Genomic DNA, 25,228 nt, shown 5'->3' with positions numbered 1-25,228 from the left:
TTATCATTATTTGTTATTTTCTCCAGGCTGCCTTCCATTAGTAGTTTGTGGTAGCAGTTTTCTTGATATATTTAGGAGAAATGTGTCTACTCCGCCAAGTTAATTTCTGTCTCCAGGTTTCTCCTATAATCAGGCCCCAGAATTTTTTGAGGTTGTTGTGCCCCTATCCTTTATTTTTAACCTACCCTTTTGTAATCTAATTAGATGCTTATAAACTTGCCTTGCCTGTTTCAGTATTTCTTCAAACTCCCCCACTCTCCCCCCACCCACCATGATACTGTGCCAAGTTATTAGACCATTCCACCGAGTCAGATCTTCTACTCATTGGGGAAACTCTGAGACAGAGTGCGGATGAAGGTCAGACCTCTGGCCTGATATGGCTTGATCTGAGCGTGGCTTTCGACACCGTCCCCCCTGGCCTCTTGCTACAGAGGCTGGGGTAGTGCGGTGTCGGTGGCATGGCGCTACAATGGCTTTCGTCCTGTCCTTCCTGCTTGATCGTACTTTTCAAGTTGCCCAGAAGCCTTTCGTATCTGAGACTCTCACCCTACCTCAGGGAGTCCTGCAGGTCTCAATTCTAAGCCCCACCTTGTTTAACATAATACATCCTCCCCTCAGCAGAAATTATCAGCAGGCACCAGGTCAAATTAGTGTCATATGCCAATGACAATCAGTTAATTGTCACTTTCTCAATTTAAATCCTTCCTGGCAGAGCTGGCCACGTGAATGTCTAACAGCTGTTTGAAGTTAAATGCTAACAAAACTGAAATCTTGATTGTGGGTAGGGCCCCATCCATCCGGACATTGGCCTGGTGGCTGGATGCCCTTTGCCAGATCCCTAAACCCAAAGTTAAGAATCTGGGGGTAAGGTTTGATTCCAAACTTACCTTTGAAATTTAGATCAGCAGTGGTACTCCCAAGAGCCTAAGAAAAACCTTAGACTGACTCCCTATGGAGTCATGAAAAACCGTTGTTCATGCTCTACTAACGTCACAACTTGACTACTGTAATGTTTTGTAATTGGGAGCTACCAAGGGTAATCTAAAAAAAACATCAAAGAGTCCAAAATACAGCAGCACGCCTAAGGTCTTCGACAGCCTTTACCTCTCTTCACTTTCTTCACTGAGAAAAAAGAATCCGTTTCAAAGCCATGTGCTTTTGTCAGAAAATTCTCTCTCAGAAAGGTCCTAAATATCTTTGCACAAATATTCAACCGTATTCTCCATCTCGTGACCTAAGGCCTTCTAAAGCCGAGTTAGCACTGGTGCCCCAGATCTGTAGAGCCAGATTAGGGGCACGCTCTTTTTCCTCCTTTGCCTCCAAAGCCTGAAATTCATTACCGTCGCACTTGAGAGCAGAACACTTTTAGAAAATCTTTAGGAACAAACTAAAAACCTGGCTGTTCAGCTCCTCTTAGTATCTGATGTTGATTTCCCTAATGTATTGTAATTTCTGTATCTCCTATAGTCTACGCAGGTCTTGGTCTCAGCGTGGGGACATACCGTCCGGTGTAACCAAGCGCTTTACCAATCTCCTATTATATTATTATTAGGGCAGTCGATAATTCCATATTGCTATGCAAGCATTCACAGTGAAACCACTCTAGCATTATCAAGGAGGATATAAATGAAGGTCTACTGTTCCCATAATTTTCGGATCTTATGGTAAGTAAGGAATCAATGCCCTTAAGTGCTCCTCTCTCTAAAGTTGCTTACATTTTTTTTTAAATCTCTTGATATATGATTGCTGAATGGGTTCTCCTCATAATTTCATAGCTCCTGTCTGTGACACGCGCAAACTAATTTCTTCTGGTTTGCATTAAGTTACATTTTGGATACCTGGCTGTTTTAGATGTACTAGTTTCTGGCTACTTTAGGCATAGTATCACAGTTAGAGGGTCATTGTGGCTTTTGACCCGTGTCACGATTTTCTTGTCTAATCTTGTGTAGCAGTTATATACAACTCCTGTTCATTTAAAAGGGCTATTTGGCTGGAAGATTCATGTATATTATAGCTGTAAATCCTCCCTTTGGTCTTCTTCTGTTCTGCTTTATAGCAGGGTTACTATATACAACATATCTATCCAGTTCCACTACATCAGTCACCCAGGTCCTTTGGAAACAGCAAATATGATGATATTTCATGATGGAAGATCACTCTAAAGACTATAAGGCTATAAACCCGGCAAGATTCCAATTTAAAACTAGACATTGTACACTGCTGGCCTAATTCGCCCATAATCCTATGGATTATCAAGAAATTGCCTTTACGGTACTGGGTGTAAACTAAGCCAATTTCCATGTGAGGAAGAGGGATAGTTTCATAACCCAAGTTGCAAATGCTCTCTACTTCCTTTTGATTGACAGATGTGAATTTTTATGTTTTGCAAATCTTCCTGCCTAAAATAGTTTAACAGACGAACGTGGCTCTATAGACAATTTGGGTTTTTGGGAATTTATGGTTTTGCTCAATCATGTCTCCCAGGATTCCTGGTTAAAGTTGTGCTCTAGTTAGGCATATTGAGATTCCTCATTTGTCTAAACTGTCTGAATTGATCAGTTGGTCAGCTATTTTCTGGTTTGTCCAACATATTTCAGTGAACTCTCTTTTTTCTCTCTTGGGTGGATTCAAAAATCTCCCCCATGTTACATCTTTTGATGTGACAAGTTCCAGACCTGGTAAATATTTGATCAGTTTGAGAATATTTCCCCTATACATTGTGTTGTGGGGTTCCCCCTCGACTGAAATCTTGGACTGAACAGTATAAAGTTATATTGCCTCAGCTCCCGGATGCAGTATGAATTATTTCTGGATTCACATTCTGTGCATTATTCTGCCATATAGTGGTTGGATCGGAATGCTGCCTTTTGTCCTACTGTTATGTTGTTTTTAAAATTTTTATTTTAAAACAACGTCCTCCATTTGGCTATTGGTCCCATCTTGATGGTGTTATATGCAGCCTAGAATCCTCTGTACATGGTACCCATCTTAAGATTTTTTTTTTCCGCCACTTGGTCTGGGTGCATAGTCACGAGCTCCAGGCTGACGAGAAGAAAACAAAGTTTTTTTTCTCACTGGATAAAGCAACAAGAAGAAGACACTGAGAAGTAGAAAAAAAAAACTTTGGATCCAGCACAAAAGGAAGACAATGATAAAGACTGGAGTTTTTTTTTTCCCACAAGTGAACACGCATAGGGCACAGACTACGTAGGCTGGAGAATGTTAATGGGTATGGAACACACCCCTCTCTGTTTCTGCCCAAAGTGACATTGCAAGTTTGCAAAGGAGGACAGTCACGATGGCTGCAATATCTGCCTGCCAGGAGAACATCAAGCAGGGGTCTACAGAGCCTGTGCCGAGTTCCTGCCAAAGACCCTGAAATCAAGACAAAAACAGAGATAGGCATACCACGCCATAGTGCAGTCTCAAAGGGCAGATCCCGTACACCAACTCTCCAGCAATGAGGAAGGTCCGGAGGCCACTGAGTTGGTGCGAGGGGAGTCTTCTGATGTCAACGAGGACATAGAAAGAATGAAAACGCTGAAAAGACCTGTACAAAAAGGACATGAGCGACCGGTAGCAATGCAGCGTCCTGGCACTAAAACAAAGACAATGGAGTTGAAACACTCCAAGCCCACCCCATTGTGGAAACGTTCTGCAGTCGACGCAAAAAGAGTCTCCCGATTCAAGCAAAAGGCCGCCTATGATGGCAAGCCCTTGAAACCAGCCTCGACGGCGAAAGGTAATTGTGAGCACAGGACGGAAGCACTTCAACAACCGGAGACCTCAACGTGTAAAAAGAGGACAATGACCGTCAATGTTAATCAGGAGACTCTCAACGTCGAGTGAAAAAAGAAGAGACTCAAGTCCAAGATGGAGGCACTGCTTCAGAGGAAGCAGCAATTCAAAGAGGCTCTGAAGGGATACAGAATCCCTACTCGGGGGAAGGATAAAACAGAACCCGAGCCAGACCGTAGAGACTTGAATCCGCCGCAACCCCATGAGCCAGCAGAGGTAGCAAGGAGGAAATATGAGTCTACTCAGATGGCAACGAAGAACAATATGACACCAAAATGTTCAGCATTGAAGGCTCAACGGATGAAGGTTGGCAAGACATTGAGAGAGTCCTCAAAAGAATTATTGATATGTACCCCTCAAAACCATCCCAGCCAGACATTGCTGCCCACAACGCTGTCATCAAGTGAGCAGCTGTAAAATATGAGATCATGTTGGAAGAATATCAAGGTAAATTCTCTTAATTGCTGGAAATTCTAATAACATGAGAAAGGAAGAATCAGTATCTTCCCATGCTACCAAACATCACTGATCAAGGGAGAGAAGCATTAAGGGTGCCATCTACAGTCAAAGAGAAAAAAATATTAACAATCCTCCCAGGACCCAGTTTACATCAGGGTCACAGTCAAGGAAGATTCCATTATATTCTCCACAGCCTGAAGGAGAGCCAACATATGCGCAACCTTGGGTCCTCCACCAGACAGAGAAAGCAAGCGCAAAACTTAGTTGATGACGCTTTTCAGGGCATGAAGAAAGCCAACGAGACAGCAAAGGCGGTGGGAGCGCCACAGTTCAGAGGTTGTTTCAGGGGTACGCTGCAAGCAACTAGAAGACCCACAACCCTCAACCACCAGCAGAGGGGACCACTATGGCAGTACTCAAGAATGCAGCAACAGCCTATTTTAGGGAGAACAAGGGGCAAAGGATCTACCCAAAAACAGGTGGGAGCCTCAAGCAGGTGACTCCGCACTGAGGATCCCCCCACATGTAACAACACTGGGGGGAGGATCGAAGGGTTCTTCCATCAAATGGATCCTAAACATTTTTGAACTGTTAAAACAGCCTCCAAATATCAAACTAAGGACCAGACCAATCAACCCCAAAGAACAAAGTTGCCTCAAAGAAGAGGATGACGACCTATTGCAAAAACAGGCAATAGAGTGAGTCCCAGCAGTGAAGGGAGGACAGGATGTTTACTCTCGTTCCTGGTACCAAAATCGGACAAAGGCCCAAGACCCATCCTAGATCTCAGAGCTTTAAACAGGTACGTCAAGACACCGACGTTGAAGATGACCACTCTCCAAGAGGTCGTACCACATTTGAAGAAAGGAGACTATATGAGAACCATAGATCATCTCAATGATGCATACCTTCACATCCCCATGAACCAAAAACACCAGACGTTCCTGAGGTTCTTAGCATACTAATTGCACTACCAGTTCAAAGTCCTGCCATTCAGTATAAAATCAGCACCTATGGTATTCACAAAATGCCTAGCCGCAGTGCTGCACTCCTAAGGAGGAAGGGAGTACACATGTACCCTTACCTGGAGGACTGGTTAGTAAAAGCAGGATCATTCGAGAAATGGCAGAAGAGCATAGGAATCACAATTCAACCCCCCCAAACAATTTAGGGTTCTCCATATACAAAACAAAAGTCAGCAAAAACACCACAGAAGGAAAAGTTTTTTCTAGGTGCACGGCTAGACTACAAACAAGTGAGGCCCTTTTCCACTGAGATAAGGATCAACACTGTCACGGATCAGAGTTGCCTTTACCAGAAGAGACAAGCTCTAACAGTGAGGGTGGCGGGAAACCTGTTAGGCATGATGGCTTCATGCATTCCCTTCATCCCAAATGCAAGGCTTCACATGAGACTACTTCAAAAATGGCTAAAGACAAACTGGTAACATATGATGGGGAGTTGACAGGACCTAATGTTTGTATCAGAAAAAGTACCCAAATAACTACAATGGTGGAGCATTACAAACATCACACTTGGCAGAGCTTTTCAGAAACCAACTCCCTCAACCACAATCACTATGGGTATCTTACACTCAGCTGAGGAGACAGCATGAAGGGGTTAAAGATTAGAGGATTATGACGCCCATATGATGCGGTGAAGCACATAAACATATTAGAACTCAAAACAGCCTTTTTGGCACTGAAAGTCTTCCAGGCACAAACCTTGGGGCAGACCACGCTGGTGCAAATAGACAACACAACAACCATGTAACACATCAACAAGCAAGGAGGGACAGGATCCCATGAACTTTCCACTCTAGCACAGGAGATGTGGACATGCGCCATTTAGAGACACATCACACTAGTCACAATACATCTGCCTGGTATACGGAACTCAGAGGCAGACAAGCCCAGGAGACAGGCAAGCGTCTTCCACTAGTGGGAGCTAAAGCAGGAAGTGGTGGACATGATATTTAACAAGTGGGGGACGGCAACAATAGACCTGCTTGTGTTACACAGGAGAACACAAAATGCCAAAACCTTGCAGGTAGATTCTCAAACCAGCATGCACAGGGGACTGCCCTGTCGATTAATTGGTCAGAGACATTTGCATACGCCTTTCCACGTATTTCTCTCATACCACTAGTGATATAGAAGTACAAATAAACAACAGTGACACTAATCCTAATCTGCCCGTAGTGGGCTAGGCAGACCTGGTACTCCGATGTAATAGAATTGGCACATGGCAGAAGGGTGATTCTCCCAATGGCACAAAACATACTAAGAATGCAGAGGGGACATATACTCCATGCACAGCCAAACACACTCAGCTTGGAAGCATGACTCCTGAGGAGTTTGCATTTGGCCACCTACTCTTGCCAGAAACCCTATGAAAATGTTATGGGAAGCCAGAAGACCCCCCAAGGCAGCGCTACACTACCAAATGGAAATCATTCAAACAATAGTACATCACAGTGGTACCTGCTCATGACTGGACACACCATGGAACAGTGTTGGAATACCTCACCCATCTACTTGACAAAGGATAATCATCTGCCCCACTCAAGGTACACCTAGCAGCCATTGTATCTTAATCCAGGGGAAAGTAATAGGCAAAGGTTTCTTTCCAACCCCTGTCATCAAAAGATTCCTAAAAGGAGCAAAAAGAATAACACCACCAAGTTAAGCTCCTACACGTAGGTGGAATCTGAACGTTACACTGACACAGCTCATTCAACCTCCCTTTGAACCAATTCACAGCATAGAGCTCCGGTTTCTAACCCTAAAAACAGCCTTCTTGGTGGCCATCACCTCACTGTGCTTGGTCAGTGAACAGCAGGCACTCACAGTGCAAGAGCCATCCCTCCAAATCCACAAGGACAAGGTAGTGATATATACACAAACCCTAATTTTCTTAATCAAAGCATTCACCGACTTGCTTTCTTTCCAGAAAAATCCAGAATAGAAAGAGCTCTACACATGCTAGGCATCTGAAGAGCAGTGATGAGCTACATCCAGAAAACAAGGACAATCTGAAACACTAATAGATTCTTTTTCTCCTTCAGCTACGCCTCCAAGGGAACGCCAATAAGCAAAGAAAACGTAGCAAGATGAATAGTCCAAACAATACAGAAATGCCATGCAACAGCTGTAGTTGCACTAGAAGAAAGGCCTAGCACTCATTCGACAACACAAAAGGAAGCAACCCTAGCTTTTATCACCAGTGTCTCCATCGAGGAAATTTGTAAGGCAGCCACTTGGTCATCTACACAGACCTTTACCAAGCATTACTGCATGGAGATTCAGGCCAATAAACAAGCTCAGGTAGGACTGAGATAGATTGGAGTGAGGTAGACTGAGAGATTGGAGTGAGGTAGAATGAGGTAGATTGGAGTGTAGTGGGATAGATTGGAGTGCAGAGGGGTAGTTTGGAAAGGAGTGGGTTAGCTTGGACTCGGGTAAGTTTGACTTGGTAGACTCGAGTGGAGTGGGGTAGATTGGAATGGGGTAAAGTGGAGTGGGGTAGATTGGAACCAACTTTAGTGTGGTAGAGTGGATTGGGGTAGATTGGTGTAGAGTGGAGTGGGGTAGAGTTGCATACATTGGAGTGGGATAGATTGGGGTAGGTTGTACAGGAGTGTGGTAGATTGGTGTGAGATAGGGAGGGATGGAGTAGAGTGGGTATATTGGGGGTGGGGTTGATTGATCAGATTAGATTGATTAGAGTGGAGTAGATTACCGTGGAGTGGAGTGGGGTAGAGTTGAGTGGGATAAAACAAGGTAGGCTGGAGTGGAGTGGGGTAGATTGGATTGTACTGGAGTGGAGTAGGGTAAATTGGGGTGGGCTATATTGGAAATGGAGTGGAGTATGGTACATTGGAGTACAGTAGATAAGAGTGGGGTGGAATAGTTTGTGATGGATCGGAGTGGGGTAAATTGTGGTGCATTGGAATGGGGTGGATTTTGGTGCATTGGAATGGGGAAGATTGTGGCGCATTGGAGTGGGATAGATTAGGGTAGATTTTGGGTGTGGTAGATTGGAGTGGAGTGTCGTGGAGGGGAGTGTCGTGGTGTAGATTGGAGTGGAGTGTCGTGGTGTAGATTGGAGTGTCGAGTGTCGTGGTGTAGATTGGAGTGTCGTGGTGTAGATTGGAGTGTCGTGGTGTAGATTGGAGTGTCGTGGTGTAGATTGGAGTGTCGTGGTGTAGATTGGAGTGGAGTGTCGTGGTGTAGATTGGAGTGGAGTGTCGTGGTACAGATTGGAGTGGAGTGTCGTGATACAGATTGGATTGGAGTGTCGTGGTACAGATTGGATTGGAGTGTCGTGGTACAGATTGGAGTGGAGTGTCGTGGTACAGATTGGAGTGGAGTGTCGTGGTACAGATTGGAGTGGAGTGTCGTGGTACAGATTGGAGTGGTACAGATTGGAGTGTCGTGGTACAGATTGGAGTGTCGTGGTACAGATTGGAGTGTCGTGGTACAGATTGGAGTGTCGTGGTACAGATTGGAGTGTCGTGGTACAGATTGGGGCGGAGTGGAGCTGGCTAGATTGGAGGTGAGTGTAGATTAGAGTGGAGTGGGACGCGATTTTGCTGGGGACTACATCTCCCAGAGTGCCATGCAGCATCTTCCCACTAGGAGGCAGTTTTGCCCAGCAGCTATTGGCCCATTGCCACCATTTAAGGGCTGACTCTTTCCCACAGAGCTGGATGCGCCCAGGCCAAGAACGGGCCCATCCAAGCCCATAAAAGGCAGGGCAGGGCCACACCATATGGCTTTATTGCTTGTCGTTGAATATATAGATCTGCTTTTGGATTACGTTGGATCTCGCCGACACAAGGTGCAAGTTACTGTAATTTTCTCCAGTTCCCGTGTATTACCAATACATTTTTTGTTCTGATTTTGTTATCTGCTTCACATAGCTTGTGATGGGTATGAGTCTGGTGCCCCCATGCAAATAATCATAATACATATACATTTCCTAAGAACAGAGCCTCGAAATGCGTGTCCAGTGAGTTAGACAACTTAATCGAAGAGGTAACAAACCAAGGTGGCAAAAATATTCAAAAAGAAACTAAAATTGACAATAGAAGGCTGGCCTCGGATCACCCTCAAGGTCCCAAGCTTCTTCTCTCAGTGGAATCTTTGGAATGTCTTCCGACTACTAGCTCTGCTCCTTATCATATTCAAGTTATCCCTAATGTCAAATGCTCAATTAGATTTGATCATTTGCAACTCGATTCTCCTCTTCCTCTTGATTCCCATGTGCTTACAGCCCCTGCTACTGTAGATACTCCTGATTCGACATCGTTGGATGAGGCATTCAGGTTACTCAAATTGATGAGAGAAGAGATAAAGAATTTGAAACTAGCAACGCGGGACGTTACTTGCACTCTTGCTAAATTATCTTGGGACATTGGTAACAACTCCCTGATTTCAAGCTCTTTTGCCAAGCATATACTGCCTCAGCAAGTTGTTGACGGAGGGATTACGGAAACAATTACCATATATACCCCCCGCCCCTGAATGGATAACTCTTCCCCTCTTATTGCCCCAACCCACTTTGTCAAGTCAGCCTTCAAGGTACTCTGCCAAGGTTCCTACACCCTTTGAAACAAACTTCCTCGGTTATACGCCAGCCTCCAGGCTTCTTACCATCCGCCCACATGTTCCCAACAACTTTTATGCCTATTCTCTCCACCCATCTCAAAGATGACACAATCTTGGGGGGCTTCTATCAACGTGCAACCACAGGTGGATCATACTGTTTTCATGCTAAAGGTTCTCAAATTACCATGTGATACAAATGAAGATAGATCGTCTCTGAAGAATAAGGTACTTCATTGGATAAGGAACATTAGGCGCTGTTACACTATTGTACACCCGGATATTGTTAATGTGAAATGTTTTTTCTCACACGTGTAGGACTGGGACTATATTGAGCTTAAATTGGGATCTAAAGCCTTGATAAACGGTTTGATTTCTTTAGATTTGCGTATTGCTCATCATAATGGTACCAATATTTGCAATAAATTGATGCCTTTTGAGGATCCCAAGGATAGGGGGCACGAAGGTTGGGAAGAGGGTTTGCTTGACAGTGGACTAGGCTGAGCCACGGGTTCAAAATCAACTGTCGCTTCGGATACCCCCACTGGTAGCGGCCTGGCTGCAGTTAATTGACTGCTACATCCCCCTGCCATGACCGACCCTGCCACTACCCCCATCCCCTGTGATCGGCACCCCATCTAGTAATAATACCAGTACCATTGACATGATCCACCCTCGAGAGGGAAGATTCTGTTCTAATACAGACCACCCACTCTTGGATGCAACCCACAACCTTGAACACAATAGCGCATGTAGCTATTCTTCTACAAATATGTGCCTTCACGGTTAGCTGGCCTTCAGTTTGTGAGTTGGAACATAGCTGGAAAAAAACTTAAGTTGATTGATGATGAATGGGGTCGTTTTATTGAGGGGTTTCAAATATTTTGTTTTCAAGAGACAGGGTGGTTGACAAGGTATACAAGCAGGGTTATATGATTTATAGTGTTGAAGCTCTCCCCTCCAATGGAGGTACGCCGTCGGGCAGCCTTCTCATCTGGATCAAAGCATCTCTTGCGTGTTCAGTCGGGGTCATTGACATCGATTCACCTGACCTCCTAGCACTAATATTGTCCACTAAGCAGGGGACACCTTACCTTTTTGTGAATGTTTATAATAGGTCTTCTTCATTTAACAAACCTTCCCAAATTATGAAAATTATGAATCCACTTTGGAAGATTATGGGATAGGTTATCACAAGGTAATAACAGGTGATTTCAGTTGCTGCTTCGAACCTTATAATGTCTTATTGGAGCAGATCCAGTTAGAAGACAAATGTTGGGGAATTCCTCCTTACTCTTACCCTAAGTAGAACCTTAAGACAAGTTCCACTAATATCCAGATAACAAATGTAATGGTTACCCATCGCCTAAGAGCAAACACCGGGTGCTCCCAGTCGGATCCTGATGCTAGTCTAACATTTAAGAGGAGAGAGTACAAAAATGACATTGATTATATATTGATATATATTAGGAACTGGCACTAGGTGATCGATATGGAGATCCTATATCGACAAGAGAGTGACCACTTCCCCCCCTTGTAGCTTAAATTGAAAGGGACACAACTCAAGGATAGCTCTTGCACCAGGACTCCCAGCCACACTTCAATAGCCTTGACCAATAACAGGCGCATTGTAACATGGGTGAAAATTGCAAAGTATAAGGCCCTATTAATATAAATCTACGGCTTTGTTTATAATACACTTACCACTTGTACTACCCAGGCCTGCGCCCCTTACCACTATAAGGCCATGCACGAAACCCTATTTCTAAAATGTAATTTTTTTTGTCTTTTAGTAAAAATGTTTCCCACAAGTGTATTCCTAAATTACGTGAATGGTATAATTGAAATTGTAGAAAGGCAAAAACAACCCTGATTAAAGCCCTAAAGAGCATTGTGAGGCCTCTTATCCTATAAGCCATACAGAACTATGCCATAGAAATTAAATCTAGTTGCTTCATTAGAAAGTCAAGTTATAGGAGGACTTGCTGTAAGCTGCCAAGGGGAAAAATGCCAGGATGTTTTAGCATTTTGTTACCCATAGGGGTCATAAAGACCATGCCTATCCTAATGTCACATGGCTGTGGGGGTTTGGGTTAAGCATTTTAAAGCCCTCTATTCAGAGTCGCCGCTGATAAAAACTGCCTCAAGCCCTGTCTTTTCACAGATTGGTAATGTTAATTGTGAGGAAGAAGTATTTTTCACTCTTTAAAAATCATATAAAGCATTGAAAGAGCAGAAAGTTCGGTAAGCCCCTGGGATTGATGGAGTCCCTTCAAATATGTTCTGCACAGAACCTAAGATCTGGGCTTCTTACATTCATATTCGGTCAAATGCGATTGCAGCAGGAGCCCCTATTCCCAACTCATGGAGAGGGGCTGTAATAGTACCTATTTTAAAAAAGGGTTTGAGGCAAAACCCAGGCAATTATCGCCCCATAAGCCTGATCGACAACATCACAATAATTTATAGTAAGCGATTGTTAACAGAACTTTGGTATTAGATTAGATACAGTAAAGTTTATCTCTTCTACAAGCTGACTTTATAGCCAATACAAGTACAGTGGATCATATAGTCCGATTCCTGACTATAAAATGGAAAATTGCTGACATGGAGCAGGGGGCACTCTTTGTCGCATTCGTATATCTCCGCGCAGCATTTGACCTTGGCCTCAAGATCAAACTCGGGAGGTTCTTAGGAAAATTGGGGTTCTTTTGGGTTATCACAGCTGATTAAGAACTTGTACTCGAACAATTTTACCAGAGTAAGATGGGACACTGGGGGAAACCACTGAGCACATTCCAATAGGTGCTGGGGGCCAGCAGGGGTGCGTTCTCGCCCCTACACTCGTTTTATTATTTATCAACAAATGTATCCCCTATTTACAGGACTGTGCGACAGATGATCCTAAAATCGTGGGGTCAAATGTACTGTGTCTGCATTTTGCAGACGATGCTCTTCTCCCATCTAAGACGGCATCATGCTTGAATGCCCTCTTGGGGAATTTTAACCAATTTTGCTTAGATTATGGCTTTGAACTAAACCAATCCAAAACTAAATACATGTTCTTCAGCCATAGGAAGAAGGTGAGAGGGAACGTGGCTCTAGATGGAGTCAATCTAGGAAGAGTGTCGGAATTTATTTACTTAGGGGTAAGCTTGGCAAACTAACAGTTGGTCCACTCAGATAGGAAAAAGGGTTTATTCACTAAAACATAGAGCTGGGTCTATTGTTCATTTTGCAAACAAAGCATCCTCATACCCCATTTTGCCTGCTCTGGAAGGGCTCAAGTATGTGGTGCTGCCCTCTAAGACTCAGACCTGTGGAAATTTTGCAACCTTGTCTTATTGGACAAAGGTGAAAAATCCTTTCTCAGATCCTTGTTTGGGCTATCTAATGGTACGCCATTACTCACCTTAAGGTTTGATCTTAATATTAGACAGATTTCAGACATCGCCCATCTCAAGCCCATATTAGGTTGGGCTATGGACTTCTGAGAAACTAGCTCCGCACAGAGAGTGCCTTAGAGAAATATTAGCCTACCATTTAGCGCTCAAGATTTCGTGGATACTCAATGTTAAAAGCTAGTTGGCAAAGCTTGGATTGTTTGAATATAGGTCTCACCCCACTACAATGACAAGTAGTGCCTGCAACTCTGTTAAATCACGTTATTGGAATGATGTTCTAGACTAAAATGATTGCACTCTCTGCGGGCAGTCTTTCCGATTTGTATTTGTCTTTTGAATGTGGTCCCTTCTTTGAATATTTTATGAATTATGTGATCCCATTTATGAGGTCTCTCTTTTTTTTTTTTTTTTTTTAGCAAGTTGGGGTTGGGAATACTCTCATTACCCTCCTTCACTGCCACATGGAAGAGCACAACCAATTCCTCCTACCACTACCCCATGGTATGCTAGGTAGAGGAGGTGGTGCCTAAGTTAAACAGCGTGTTTATTGGATCACTCCTCTCTGTCGCCTTCTTGGTATTGCTGATAGGCGTAATGCCCTGAAAGGGTATTGTATGCTCGTTGCAAGTTACTTTAATTCCATAAGGCACCTTAGATCAAGGGTTGTGGGGAGTAAATAATGCTTATGGGTTTGACCCGTCGCTATTGCGTTATTCTATTTCAATGTAATGTGCACCTACATTTTTATCTTAGTTTTATGGTGACTATTCACCCAGGCGCTGATTGTCCAGTGGTCGCTGCAGCACCGGTACAGTATTCCTTCTGAAAAAACAAAGTTATTGGAAACGATCTCCTACAGTGGGTGCATGGGTTGGTTGTGTAGGTTCCATTTTGCCTATGGATTGAGAATCCGATCTCCGACTTTTTATGTAATTTATATTGTAATGATTTACATAGGCTTTTATGATGTTTTATGTATTTTCTTTTACATGTGCTTTTATAGTTTTAGCAACCGGAATAAAGTTGTTGATGATGAGTGGGTTTGATTTTGGTACATTGGAGTGGGGCAGATTGTGGTACACTGGAGTGGGGTAGATTGGAGTAGAGTGGGGTTGGATAGATGCAAGTGGATTGGTGTAGTTTGGAGTCTGACAGATTAGGGTGCAGTAGATTGGAGTGGCGTGGTGTAGATTGTGTGGAGTGGAGTGAAGCTGCTAGATTGGAGTAGAGTAGAGTGGAGATTAGAATAGAGTGGGGTGGACTAGGATTGAGTGGATTGTGGTAGATTGGAGTAGGATAGATTAGAGTGGGGTAGATTGTGGTAAATTGGAGTAGAGTGGGTAGATTGGAGGGGGAAAATTGGAGTAGGTTAGATTGGGGTGGTGTGAAGCTGGCTAGAGTGGAGTGGGGTAGATTAGGGTGGAGTGGATTGTGGTAGATTGGAGTAGGATAGATTAGAGTCGGGGTAGATTAGAGTAGAGTGTACGTAGATTGGGGTGTCGGTAGATTGGGGTGGAGTAGATCAGAATGGGGTAGACTGGGGTGGAGTAGATCAGAATGGGGTAGACTGGGTGGAGTTTGGTAGCAGGAGAGGAATATGGTAAGTAGTGTGGTGTGGAGGAGTGTAGAGTGGAGTGGCGTACACTATAGAGGCGTGGTGTGGAGTTAAGTGGACTGTCATAGAGTGTCTTAGAGTGGGCGGGCATGGAGTGGCCTGTAGTAGAATGTAGTAGAAGGGATTGTCATGGAGTCAGGTTGAATCTTGTGGAGTGGTGTAGTGTTGAGCATGCATGGTGGTAGTAGCGTACTGCCATTACTGACTACACATTTTCAATTAAAATGACAATTGCATTCACAGAGACTTACAGTTTTACAAATGATAATGTGTAGCAATGTCATCACCTATTGTATTGATGTGTTTTGATCGAATTAAAAAAGTTGTTTTCACCACACTTCAAAATTACAAAAAGAATTTGCTTCATATGTACTTTTGTAACTTTGATAACTATTAGCGTAATTCATTAGGGTTTTTGTTGTGTACTCAAAAAAATAACATCCAACACCCTCTCCTCTCGAGGACATGGCTTCTCAGCAGGATCGTCACATAGATCCTCTCACTTTGAAGTCAGAGAAAGAAAAGTAAATACCAACAGAGTGTAAACACCAAGCCTGCCATTTGAAGACTGTTTTTTAACGCACTGCACAACATATGTGAGAAGATAAGAACACACTTTTAAGGTTTGTTTACAGAAAGCGAGTACACTGGAGGATACAGTAAACAGGGGATGCTCTTGGGAGCAACAAACTCGAGAACAGCCTAAAGCACATAAAATCAGCAAATAGAAAGCAAGAAACTGTGAGCTTGAAAGCTAATAGTAAGCAATGAGCAAAATACATTCCCAGGAAAACTTTCAGAACGGCCACAAGAAGTTGTTCGCATACCAGACAGCTGTGCTGTCTGATAGGCTTCAACCTAACAAGCATTTGCAATGCAATAGGTCTCGCACTTTTGGAACTTTGACCTATTGGTATTGTAAATGACAATGCCTTTTACTATGCAGGATGTTTTGCTTGGTCATCTACAATGCCAAAAGCTCTAAATCTTGCAAATGCGAGACCTTTTGCATTACAAATGCTTGTAATCTGGCATAGACCCAGGCCTGGGGTGTATGAGGGAGTCAAAACCCTAATACGAGCAAGTAAATTGGGTCTGTTAACCACTTGTTGCGTATTTAAAAAAACGATTGTAGTGCCAGTGCACGTGTACAGCAATCATCTTCGGTGCAACTGCTGCACTAATGATAGCTACGGCGCCCATCCAGACTCCATGCACCTGCCCCTTTCATTCATAATATTAACATTGGTACTGTCCAGACCCAGTTAAGAAACCCTGCAATACCGAAACTAAAGCTGCTGATGTAGGACCTGCCCTCAGATCACTGGTATACAATGGGGTAGCTTCCATGGGTGTCTTCCGCCTCTTCCACTCCACCCTCTCCGTGTGTACTCCTTTCTCACCTTTACAAAACAATTACTAATGTCCATTCACAGGTGAAACGAAAGGTTAAGGATTCCCCCCCCATAAAAACAAAAGGAAGGGGTGGGATGGAAGCTGATAAAGGGGCTTAAATACTGCCGCGTCAAACTGATTACATCGAAGACTTAGGCTGAGGCTGTACTGCCCTGGACCTAAACTAATTAACCACACCCTTAGGCTGCCTTAACCAGATCGATCTGCTGCACGTTTTAGACATTGTATGTGGCCAACATTAAAATTGAGATTTCATTACAAATAAACCACTAGAAACGAGCACGTCTCTTACTATTTAGGACTTGCAATGTCATGGGTCAATGGCCACACAGTCCAAACACCCATTAAGCCAAATATCAAGGGTGAGTGGAGGCAATATCCTTGTTTTTTTACTGGTTGGGAAATTGCATCCATACTCTTGGGTGCAAAATTATTAAAAAATAAAATCCTGCTGCTATCTAGCCCCTTTAGAAGGCATATCGGCTTGCCCTGCTTTAAATAAAATATGAAAAAAAAATTCCACCACATGAAGACGAACGAAGTAAAAATCAGCTGCTGGCTGAAACGCCACTGCACAACCCTCGTGCAGAAGAGCATAACGCAGCATTGTACATAGCCTACAGTTTGCTACGAAGGACGGGGCCAGATAGGTGTTCAGGTTGCCCCTACACTGAGAGAACAAAACTTAATGACCAGCGCGGCGGCTGTAAGATGGGTGCCGCGTTGAGATAAATGCTTGAAATGTGGAAAAATTATGTTACTGAACGCCTGAAATGTGAAACGAGCATTGGCAAGGACAGAGAGTTAAGCAGGCGCCTGCTGAAATATTATGCATGGCGTCCGTGTTGTTACTAATGTTGAAAGCGTAGCGGGCGACCGGGGGAGGGAGGCACGGCACGACAATGAGGAACAAGCTGCAACGCTGGCTAAAAGAAAGTTGAAATGAAAGATGTTTGACACCGCGCTCAGCATGCACATACAAAAAAAGCGGCTGCCATTGTCCTCACCAGTGTCATTAGACAAAATAGTGCTCACCCATTTATAACGCAGTCTGTGTAACAAGCCAAGTAAAAGACCCAGTTGTTATGGGCGGTAACAAATGGAGACACGGCGGTGCCACGGAGGGACTAACAAGCCTATTTACTAATCAGAAGCCAGCATTTAAGAAGTACAATGACACAAGCCAATGACAAATGTGGGCAGAGAGGGGGTGGGTCTTCCACTGCATTCCCTAATACAGCATGCCTCGCAGAGCGAGCAGCGCATGCGTGCTGCTGCTAGGCTCATCCTAAAAATAGTGTTAGATGCTCGTATTCCTTAGAATCAGCAGTACTGTTTCATCCATTTTGCAGCTGTTAATAGCTGGGATTCATCAAACAAGTAGAACCCTTCAAAATAAGCGTTTGGAAGGCAGCCCCACCACCACCTTCTTCCACGTCACCTCTAAAACTTGATCATATAAAATAGTGCATTTACAACATGTGTATTAGTTAAACCGAAGTCAAAACCCTATATGCTAGAGAATAGTGCATAGAGAATCATGAACCTAATACCTCTGTATCTCCTACTGAAACCAGAAATAGCATCGTTCCTAGAGAAAATTGTATGCGAACAGAAGTACGGAGTGCTCATGCAGATAATGGGCGTAGAACATAAACAATATGGGGCCGTGAGGAAAGCATGCACGGCTTAAAAATATGTCCCAACAGAAGTATTGCCCATCATTTGACATCCCAAGAAGGCCATAATAAAAACATTTTGTTTGGCGACGTTATTTGTCTCAGTTGATCTGATATGCGTTTACTGTGAACTCTGGGGCGTCCTGTTGCACAATATATTTGTAAAATAGGGGAGAGTAGATCTAGGGACGAGTAAGTCATGTTGGAAATGGCTGGCACAGCAGAGAGCCCTTCAGTAGCATGCTGCCTGTAGGCTGTTTGCCCGTTCTCTTCACTATTCTGGTCTTTTATTCTGGCCTGAAATGGGTTCAGGGATACAGGCGGGAGCAGGAGCCATGTTTCCAGTAAGCTAATTTCTCGCCACTTTCAGAAACGTGTGCCTACGGCTTAGCTGCCAATATCCACTGCGTACCCGATGTGTTCCCGTCCTGCAGCTCCTCTTGGTGTCCCAGCATTAGGGCCCTAACGTGTTCCTCTGCTAACTCGCATTGGTCTTGCCTGTCTGGCAATCTCGGTGCTCACAGCGTAAGTGTTCATTGTATTCAATTGTGCTGTGGTTTATCCTGGCCACAGATTAGTCTGAGCTCATGCCTTGCCTGAGATGTATGTCTCCTCTTCACGAAGTGCCTTTTCTCCTTTGCAGGTTTGACGAAGAGGTCCCAGATCTGCGGGCACTGAAACAGCTCAGCCGGCGGAGCGGGGATGTGCCTGTCGTCTTCGCACTTGTGGACAGTGGAGACATTGCTTTTTACTCCTTCAAAGACTTTCATCTCCCAGTTGATGTATACCCCTAAACATATCGCTGTGTGTGGTGTGGGGGCGTGCTTGAACAAGTCCTGAGAGATTCATTATATCATATATATGGGATATATACGCATGTGTGTGCATGTCTGTCCACTGACAAATCTAGGGTGGACCGGTGTGTGGTCTTCCCTCCTTGTAATGAGTGTGTGCACCCTCTAAACTACTCTAAGGTATGTTAGGCCTGACGTCTTTGTAACGTATGTATGTGTATATATGTGATTAAGGCATCCAACATCGCCTGAATGTGTGTAAGAAAGGATGTGTGTGACTCTTGTCTTCCCTTTGACGTGTGTCAGCCATGATTCATGAAATGCGTATGTGCATCCAGGAGAGGGAGAGTGTGTGTGTGTGTGGGGGTGTGGTGCACGCGCTCTGAACTCAGGGAGGGAGTTTCTGATCATCGATTGTTCTTGAACCCTCAGATGTGCTTGAGACTAGCAGTTTATCTGGGTATGTTTGATCCTTGGTCTCCTCCAGATTTGCCTGCACATGTCTCATTCCTCCATAAAGTGTGTCCCCGGACTCCCCAGGGTATGAAGGTCCTTAGCTTTTTCTGTGTTGGTGAGAGAGTAATGTTACTTGACAGGATAGATGCAGGCGTGCATCTGTCTATGCCAGACCACAACTATTTGGGTCATAAAACAGTACACTGTAGTGATCTGTTCCCAAAATGTTTCTAGGTATTATATGGCCACTACTTAGGGAAAAAAAGGTTCAGCAAACTAGTGACATACTACAGTATCCAAGGGAACATGCTGGTACAATAATACGTACACATTTCATTGGCGCTAATGGCCAGTCCTCGTAATGATAGATGTGGTGTGGTCTCCACCCATCTGTCTCCAGTCCCTGATCTTGGTGGATTGCCTGGGACCACTAACCTCCTTGGAAATGTTGGATGTGGCCTTTTTTCCTCAGCTTATCTAAGGGGGATGTGTGACCCAGACCTACATGAAATACGAGTAGATTGTAAAAGCTGCATTACAAATCTCACAGTTGTGAGTTGCAGATAAATAAGCAGTGAGAGGAAACATAACCACTGAGTATGAAGATAGAGTGGTCTTATCAAACAGTTTCTTAGGAATTTTCTAAAGGACTGCTTCCATTCTTGCTATAAACAATTTTTTTTCATAGCGTGTGGTTGCTCACTAAAACTACACGGTGAGATATCTGAATGTAGGTATTTCAGATATTTTCTTATTAGCAAATCTACAGACAGTGGTTTGAGTTATACCACATGGTTGCAGCTTGTAGGGGAGAAAGACCTAATCTCCCAAATACACTTAAGCGATACTTCGTCTTAATTGTATTTCTTGAAGGGAATAAGGTCCAGTGAAGAGGTTTTCATAAGATGGATAAATGATCCCACTTCACCAGTCTATCTATAGCATTGTGAGATGGTTGTAAATGATTAAGTAGGGAGGTTTAGAAGCCTACGGAAAGTGTTTCAGGAGTAACCTCCTCCAACAACGAGACCGGATCTTGGAAGTTCTGCTCCACCAAGATGGCAGCATCATTTCACTCCTTGAGCAAATACCACAAAATCCTAGACTTCAAGCAACACATTATTGCTGTGCAGCATTTCATTTACTGGACCTACCTGAAGGGTTTTCCCCTTGAACACCTTAAAACCTCTACCCTGGACCTACGCTGCCTCCTCACTGCTTACTTGGCAGGGGAACGAAAGATGTACTCTGCTCACCACTACTTACCTATGCCCCTGGCAGCCAGCCACTTTTCCTGTTGACAACTCTGCTCCCTGTGTCTGCTGTCACTCGCCTGGCAGTCCTTAAGGTCATTTACTTCCCGTGACATACTCGCCATCTAGTGTCTTATTTCCCTTCTGCTACTTTTTGTCTCACCCCCACACCACTGGCCAGTGTCTTCCATTGTTCACCCTCTTGCCATTTCCTCTTCATGCTCACTTTTCTCACTGTGCCTGTGTACGCCTACTTAATGGTTCTGTGCCTTCCTTGCACCAGCCCCCCTCCTTCCCAACCCATTTGTACTCCATCCTTCACGATTTCCCCTTTCATTTGGCAGATCGCTTCTGCATTGTTTCCATTTTTAGGTCTCGCCTGGCGAACGCAGCGCGAAGCGCTGTCGCCAGCGAGATCTATTGTTGCTGACTTGCCTCGGAAGTGGGACAGGAGATGGGCACACGCATGGTCTCGGCGGATTTGAGTTGGTGTACGCGCTTACAGCCACGCAGCGTGCACATCTCCTGTCCCCCTTCCCTCGCAAGCCAGTATGCAGTTTCACTTTCGTCCTCACCAGCCTCATGTAATTTTTTTTTAAATGCGCACGCGCGCTTTAAATGTACAACATGCAATTTTTATTTTTTTTTAAATGCACACATGCGCTCCAAGCGCGGCGCGCTTTACGTACAGCATGCCCCACTTACCAGCTCTTGTGGGGACTCCGGCTGGTCGCGTGTCTTCAGCAGCTCACTGCAGCACCACGCGGGGCTCCGTCTTGCTCACAGGAGCCCCGTCTGAAACCATGCGGCATTCACGAAGGCGGGGTGGGCTCCCGCCGGACTTCTGCTTTTGTTTTTTTGCCTTGGCTGCTTTGGCGGCCCCCTTCCTGGGCTGCACGATGCAGCACTCATTAAAGTACAGCGGCTTTTGAAGTCCACACGCGCCGCCGCCACTGGGCACGAGCCACAGTCGCAGAACACGCAAAAAATTCAGTTACAGCGCATGCGCGGGCAGCCCTCGACCTCCCACGTCTCCTCCCTGGCCCGGATATGGAGCTGCTTTCTGGCGGAAGAGGCTCTAGTAACTCCCGGGCTTATTACTGTAGTGTCTTTAGGTGAGTGCGCGGGGGCGCCCGTGGTGGCTTTTCCCCTTCTGTTCTTGGGCCGTGCTCGCACTGCCTGTGAGTGTCCATCGGGCATCATCACACAAGAGTACAGTTTGACAACTTTGCAGACTACCACTAAATACATTTCAGGTTTACACCTAATGTGCGACGGGTTACTTGTTTACAGGGAGTTGTGGTTTCACTCCATCTGCCTTACTTTATTTGATTTGCATTTAAATGTCTGATCAACTTGTTCTTTATGGAACTGCGCAAATGTGGTGCCTGGCTATTTGGCAATGTGCAGATGGTTTGATTTACTGGGTTTAAAGCACTGGAACGCTGCCATTTAAACGAACACTGCTGAATATAAAGCAGAGTCAGAAATATGCAGATTCAAATCTGCATTCCTTTCATGCGCACATTGCACAGCTCCATGAGGCACGCGCCTTGCACTTCACCTGTCCTATTTCTAGACCACTGACGGGACTATTGGCTTTGAGCATAAATGTCAACATTGCAGTCTCCACCGCAGAGCTCGAAGACACTTAAAGTCGAACACAATGAAGGAAAAATTAACACCTTCATGTTTTCCACAACGCAGCATATCATCCAAAAGACATTTTAATTCCAGCACAACTCTCAACATGCCATTATCTGCTCCTCCATTACTGGCTGGCCCTTCTTGCTCTTTTCACAACATCAAACCTACGCCATCAAGAGAACAAAATGTCTGTCCAAGTGATGCACTGCTTCTAGAACTTTCAGCCTTTCATTCTACACCATCCTCCCTCAATATACTTCATCCGTCTATCATCTACTTGTGATTAAAGCGCAGGCTGCTGCTCCCTTGGGGGAAGGATGTGGTGTTAGGGTAGCACTGCCTACTTAGGAACTGGGGGGAACGGGACTCACTTAAAGTCTTGGCGTCGGTTCAGTCAGCATCGTTTGATTCTGGGCAAGCCGCTTAATCTCTCCGTGACTCAAATAAAGACCATGACCTTGTGTAATGTAACTGGCGTTCATGTAAAGTGCTCCAGCACCTTCACACATGTTCGCGCCATACAAAAACTGCCAAAAGAAACGGTCTGCATTATTCCACTGTGACCAGTCTGCAGATGTCGGCGTAAGAGCAATATTTAGACGAATGCTACATGTAGCCTCTTTAGCCAGACCTTTAAAGTACATTGTTTTCCATTTAGGCTTTTGACCTGAAAAGCGCATTAAATCTCATTCCAACTTTCTTTTTCAATAAAAAAAAGCATTTGCAGTGCAATAGGTCTCGCTTTTGCGAGAGTTTGAGCTATTCGCATTGTAAATAACAATGCCTTTTATTTATGTTTTGAAAACTTGCAAGAGTAGCGTAAACATGCACTCTGTACTTATAGCCTTTGCTTACGAGAAGCATGGCTGCAATAACTGCGCCAATTTTACTGCCAGCCTTGCTTCTCGTAAGCAAAGACTATCTGTACAAAGTGCGTGTTTACGCACCGCTTGCAGGTTTTCAAAACACATCAATAAAAGGCATAGGCATTTACAATGCCAATAGCTCAAACTCTTGCAAATGCGAGACCTATTGCTTTGCAAATGCTTGTTTGTATTTGTGTAGAGCACAGCTTTTATTGTTGTAAGATGTACTCTATACAGGTTCACATACATACAGCAATACAAGGAAGTGTTGAAAGTTGCCCTTAAAACCACAGCTCCATTGGAATAGGAGGAGAAGCCCCCATTTTACTGAGTTTTTAAAATATATTGGGTTTTAGCATTTATATAGTGCTTCATACTACTGAGGAAGCAGTCTGAATTGTATTTTGGCCCTAGCGACCCTCCTAATCCCATTATTGGTACTGGTTTGAATGTAGTTTGGTCTATATAGAATTTGTTGGGAGGGTTGTGTGAGGTTCAAAGATGTGCTTCAAACAAAGTGCGGTAAACATTGCTGTGCCTAAGCATGAGGTGTTGCGGAGTGCAAAAATAGACTCCGCTGTGTATGCCTGACATTTTAGGAGTGTTCTGTATCCTAAAGTTGAGACCATCAAAAAGTGCAAGTAGATTGACAGGTGGTGTTTACCAGGAACGATACCTAACCTCTGGAGTGTGTGAGCACTTTGCCACACCCATGCCTAATGATCTCTATCTCTATTCTGATTCTGATTATTATTGTTTACTACACAATTAAATGAGGGCCAGGACCCAACTTTGAGATCATCGCCTGGGGTATGTTTTTGGAGCCAAACATGATGACATGTTTTTGAGAGATTTTATTAAAGTTAGTTGACCTTCAACCAGTGCAACAGTCTTGGAAAAGAAGTCCATCAGGATCTCAAATTTATAAGCATAACTGTTTGCACTTATATAAACGTGCCTGCCATTAGCTAACAAATGAACATTTGTACTCGCTGAATTATGTCATGTTTGTTAGAGGAGGCACGTAAGATGGGCTTTTTTCTGATTGTGGGTCACTAAATGTGTGCACATTTGTGGCTCCTGACTTTATCCCCCTGTGTGTGTGGTGGTGGGGGCATGTGTAAATGGTGTTCCTGAGTTATTTACATGTAATCAAAGAAAGTCTATTTTTTAAATGATTTGTAAAATTTAATATTGTCTATTCAAATATTTTAGACGACTTTTTGGAAAAACAGAGCAATAAAACCTTCTTGATGTCCTCTTGACTGTGAACAGTTTTTCCTTCTTAAGGTTTGAAGGAGTTGGTATGTAATGTTGTAAGTAATCCTACAGCTATTGCCCAGTGAAGATGTTATGGCCAGTTTTCATTCGGTGTGCTTTGCACCAGGATGGCGTTTTTAGTCAAGCTTTTCATTCAGTGCCATTTTTTTTAGCATTTCAAATGGAAAATCTAGTTTGACAGTTCTGACGTAAAAAATATTTATTGGAAAGTTAACGCGCGTACGAAAGAAAGGAGAGGGTACTTCCCTATAGTAATATTTCCCCATCATGAAATTCTTATTTAAATTCGTAGATTAAAGATCAACAGTTTGCGAGATCTCTTTTTCAAAACACCTATTTCAAAAAGACACTTCTATCAAAGATGGATATTTGATATATTTTAATATTATAAACGAAAACAAAATTCTTTGTTGTTTTCATTAGTTTTGCATAACCACAAAATAGTTTGAGGTAGGCTTATTACATTATTGCACTGAACCAATTACAGAAACAAATATTTAGCCAATGTCACTGTATCATTTTCACGTACCCTGCTGTATGTGGTAGCCTGATGCAATTTTTTTAAATCATGATATTTTATAATTTTTAAGTCAGATAAAACAGTGCACATCGACCAACACATAGCGAAAGTCCAATTATGCACTATCCTAACCCATAATACGCCCACCACTTCTTCCCAAACATTTTTGTGTTTCTGAAGACAACCCTTGGAAACATATAACTGCTCTTCTTGACCAGTCCATTCCAGCCCGCCATTCGGCCAGGGGTGTGTAGTCTGTTGAGTTCCAGTGTTTGTCAGTGTATCTTTAAGCAAGCATGGTTCCGATCGCAACTGCAGTACAGTTACCACAGCCTCCTCCCAAATTGTCCAGAATACACAACAATACAACATGGGGACAAGTTTGTAGCACACTTCCAAGATCCCTCGAGAGCTTGTCAAAGATCCTCTAC

At 43.9% G+C, this 25,228-nt stretch overlaps 1 protein-coding gene across 1 annotated transcript in view; it reads left to right on the top strand.

Annotated features, from left to right (window-relative positions):
• The window catches only part of TSEN54 (tRNA splicing endonuclease subunit 54), a 266,301-nt gene extending 242,047 nt beyond the window's left edge, over positions 1-24,254 (top strand). The window contains exon 11 of the mRNA XM_085617000.1: positions 18,624-24,254. Within this exon, the coding sequence (XP_085473126.1) occupies positions 18,624-18,774 (151 nt within the window). The 3' untranslated portion in view covers positions 18,775-24,254. The remainder of the gene's footprint in view (positions 1-18,623) is intronic.
• The last annotated feature ends 974 nt before the right edge of the window (positions 24,255-25,228 follow it).

This window comes from Triturus cristatus, chromosome 7 (assembly GCF_964204655.1).
Source record: "Triturus cristatus chromosome 7, aTriCri1.1, whole genome shotgun sequence".
Classification (NCBI taxonomy): Eukaryota; Metazoa; Chordata; class Amphibia; order Caudata; family Salamandridae; genus Triturus; species Triturus cristatus.
This window is presented reverse-complemented; position numbering and strand designations above follow the sequence as displayed.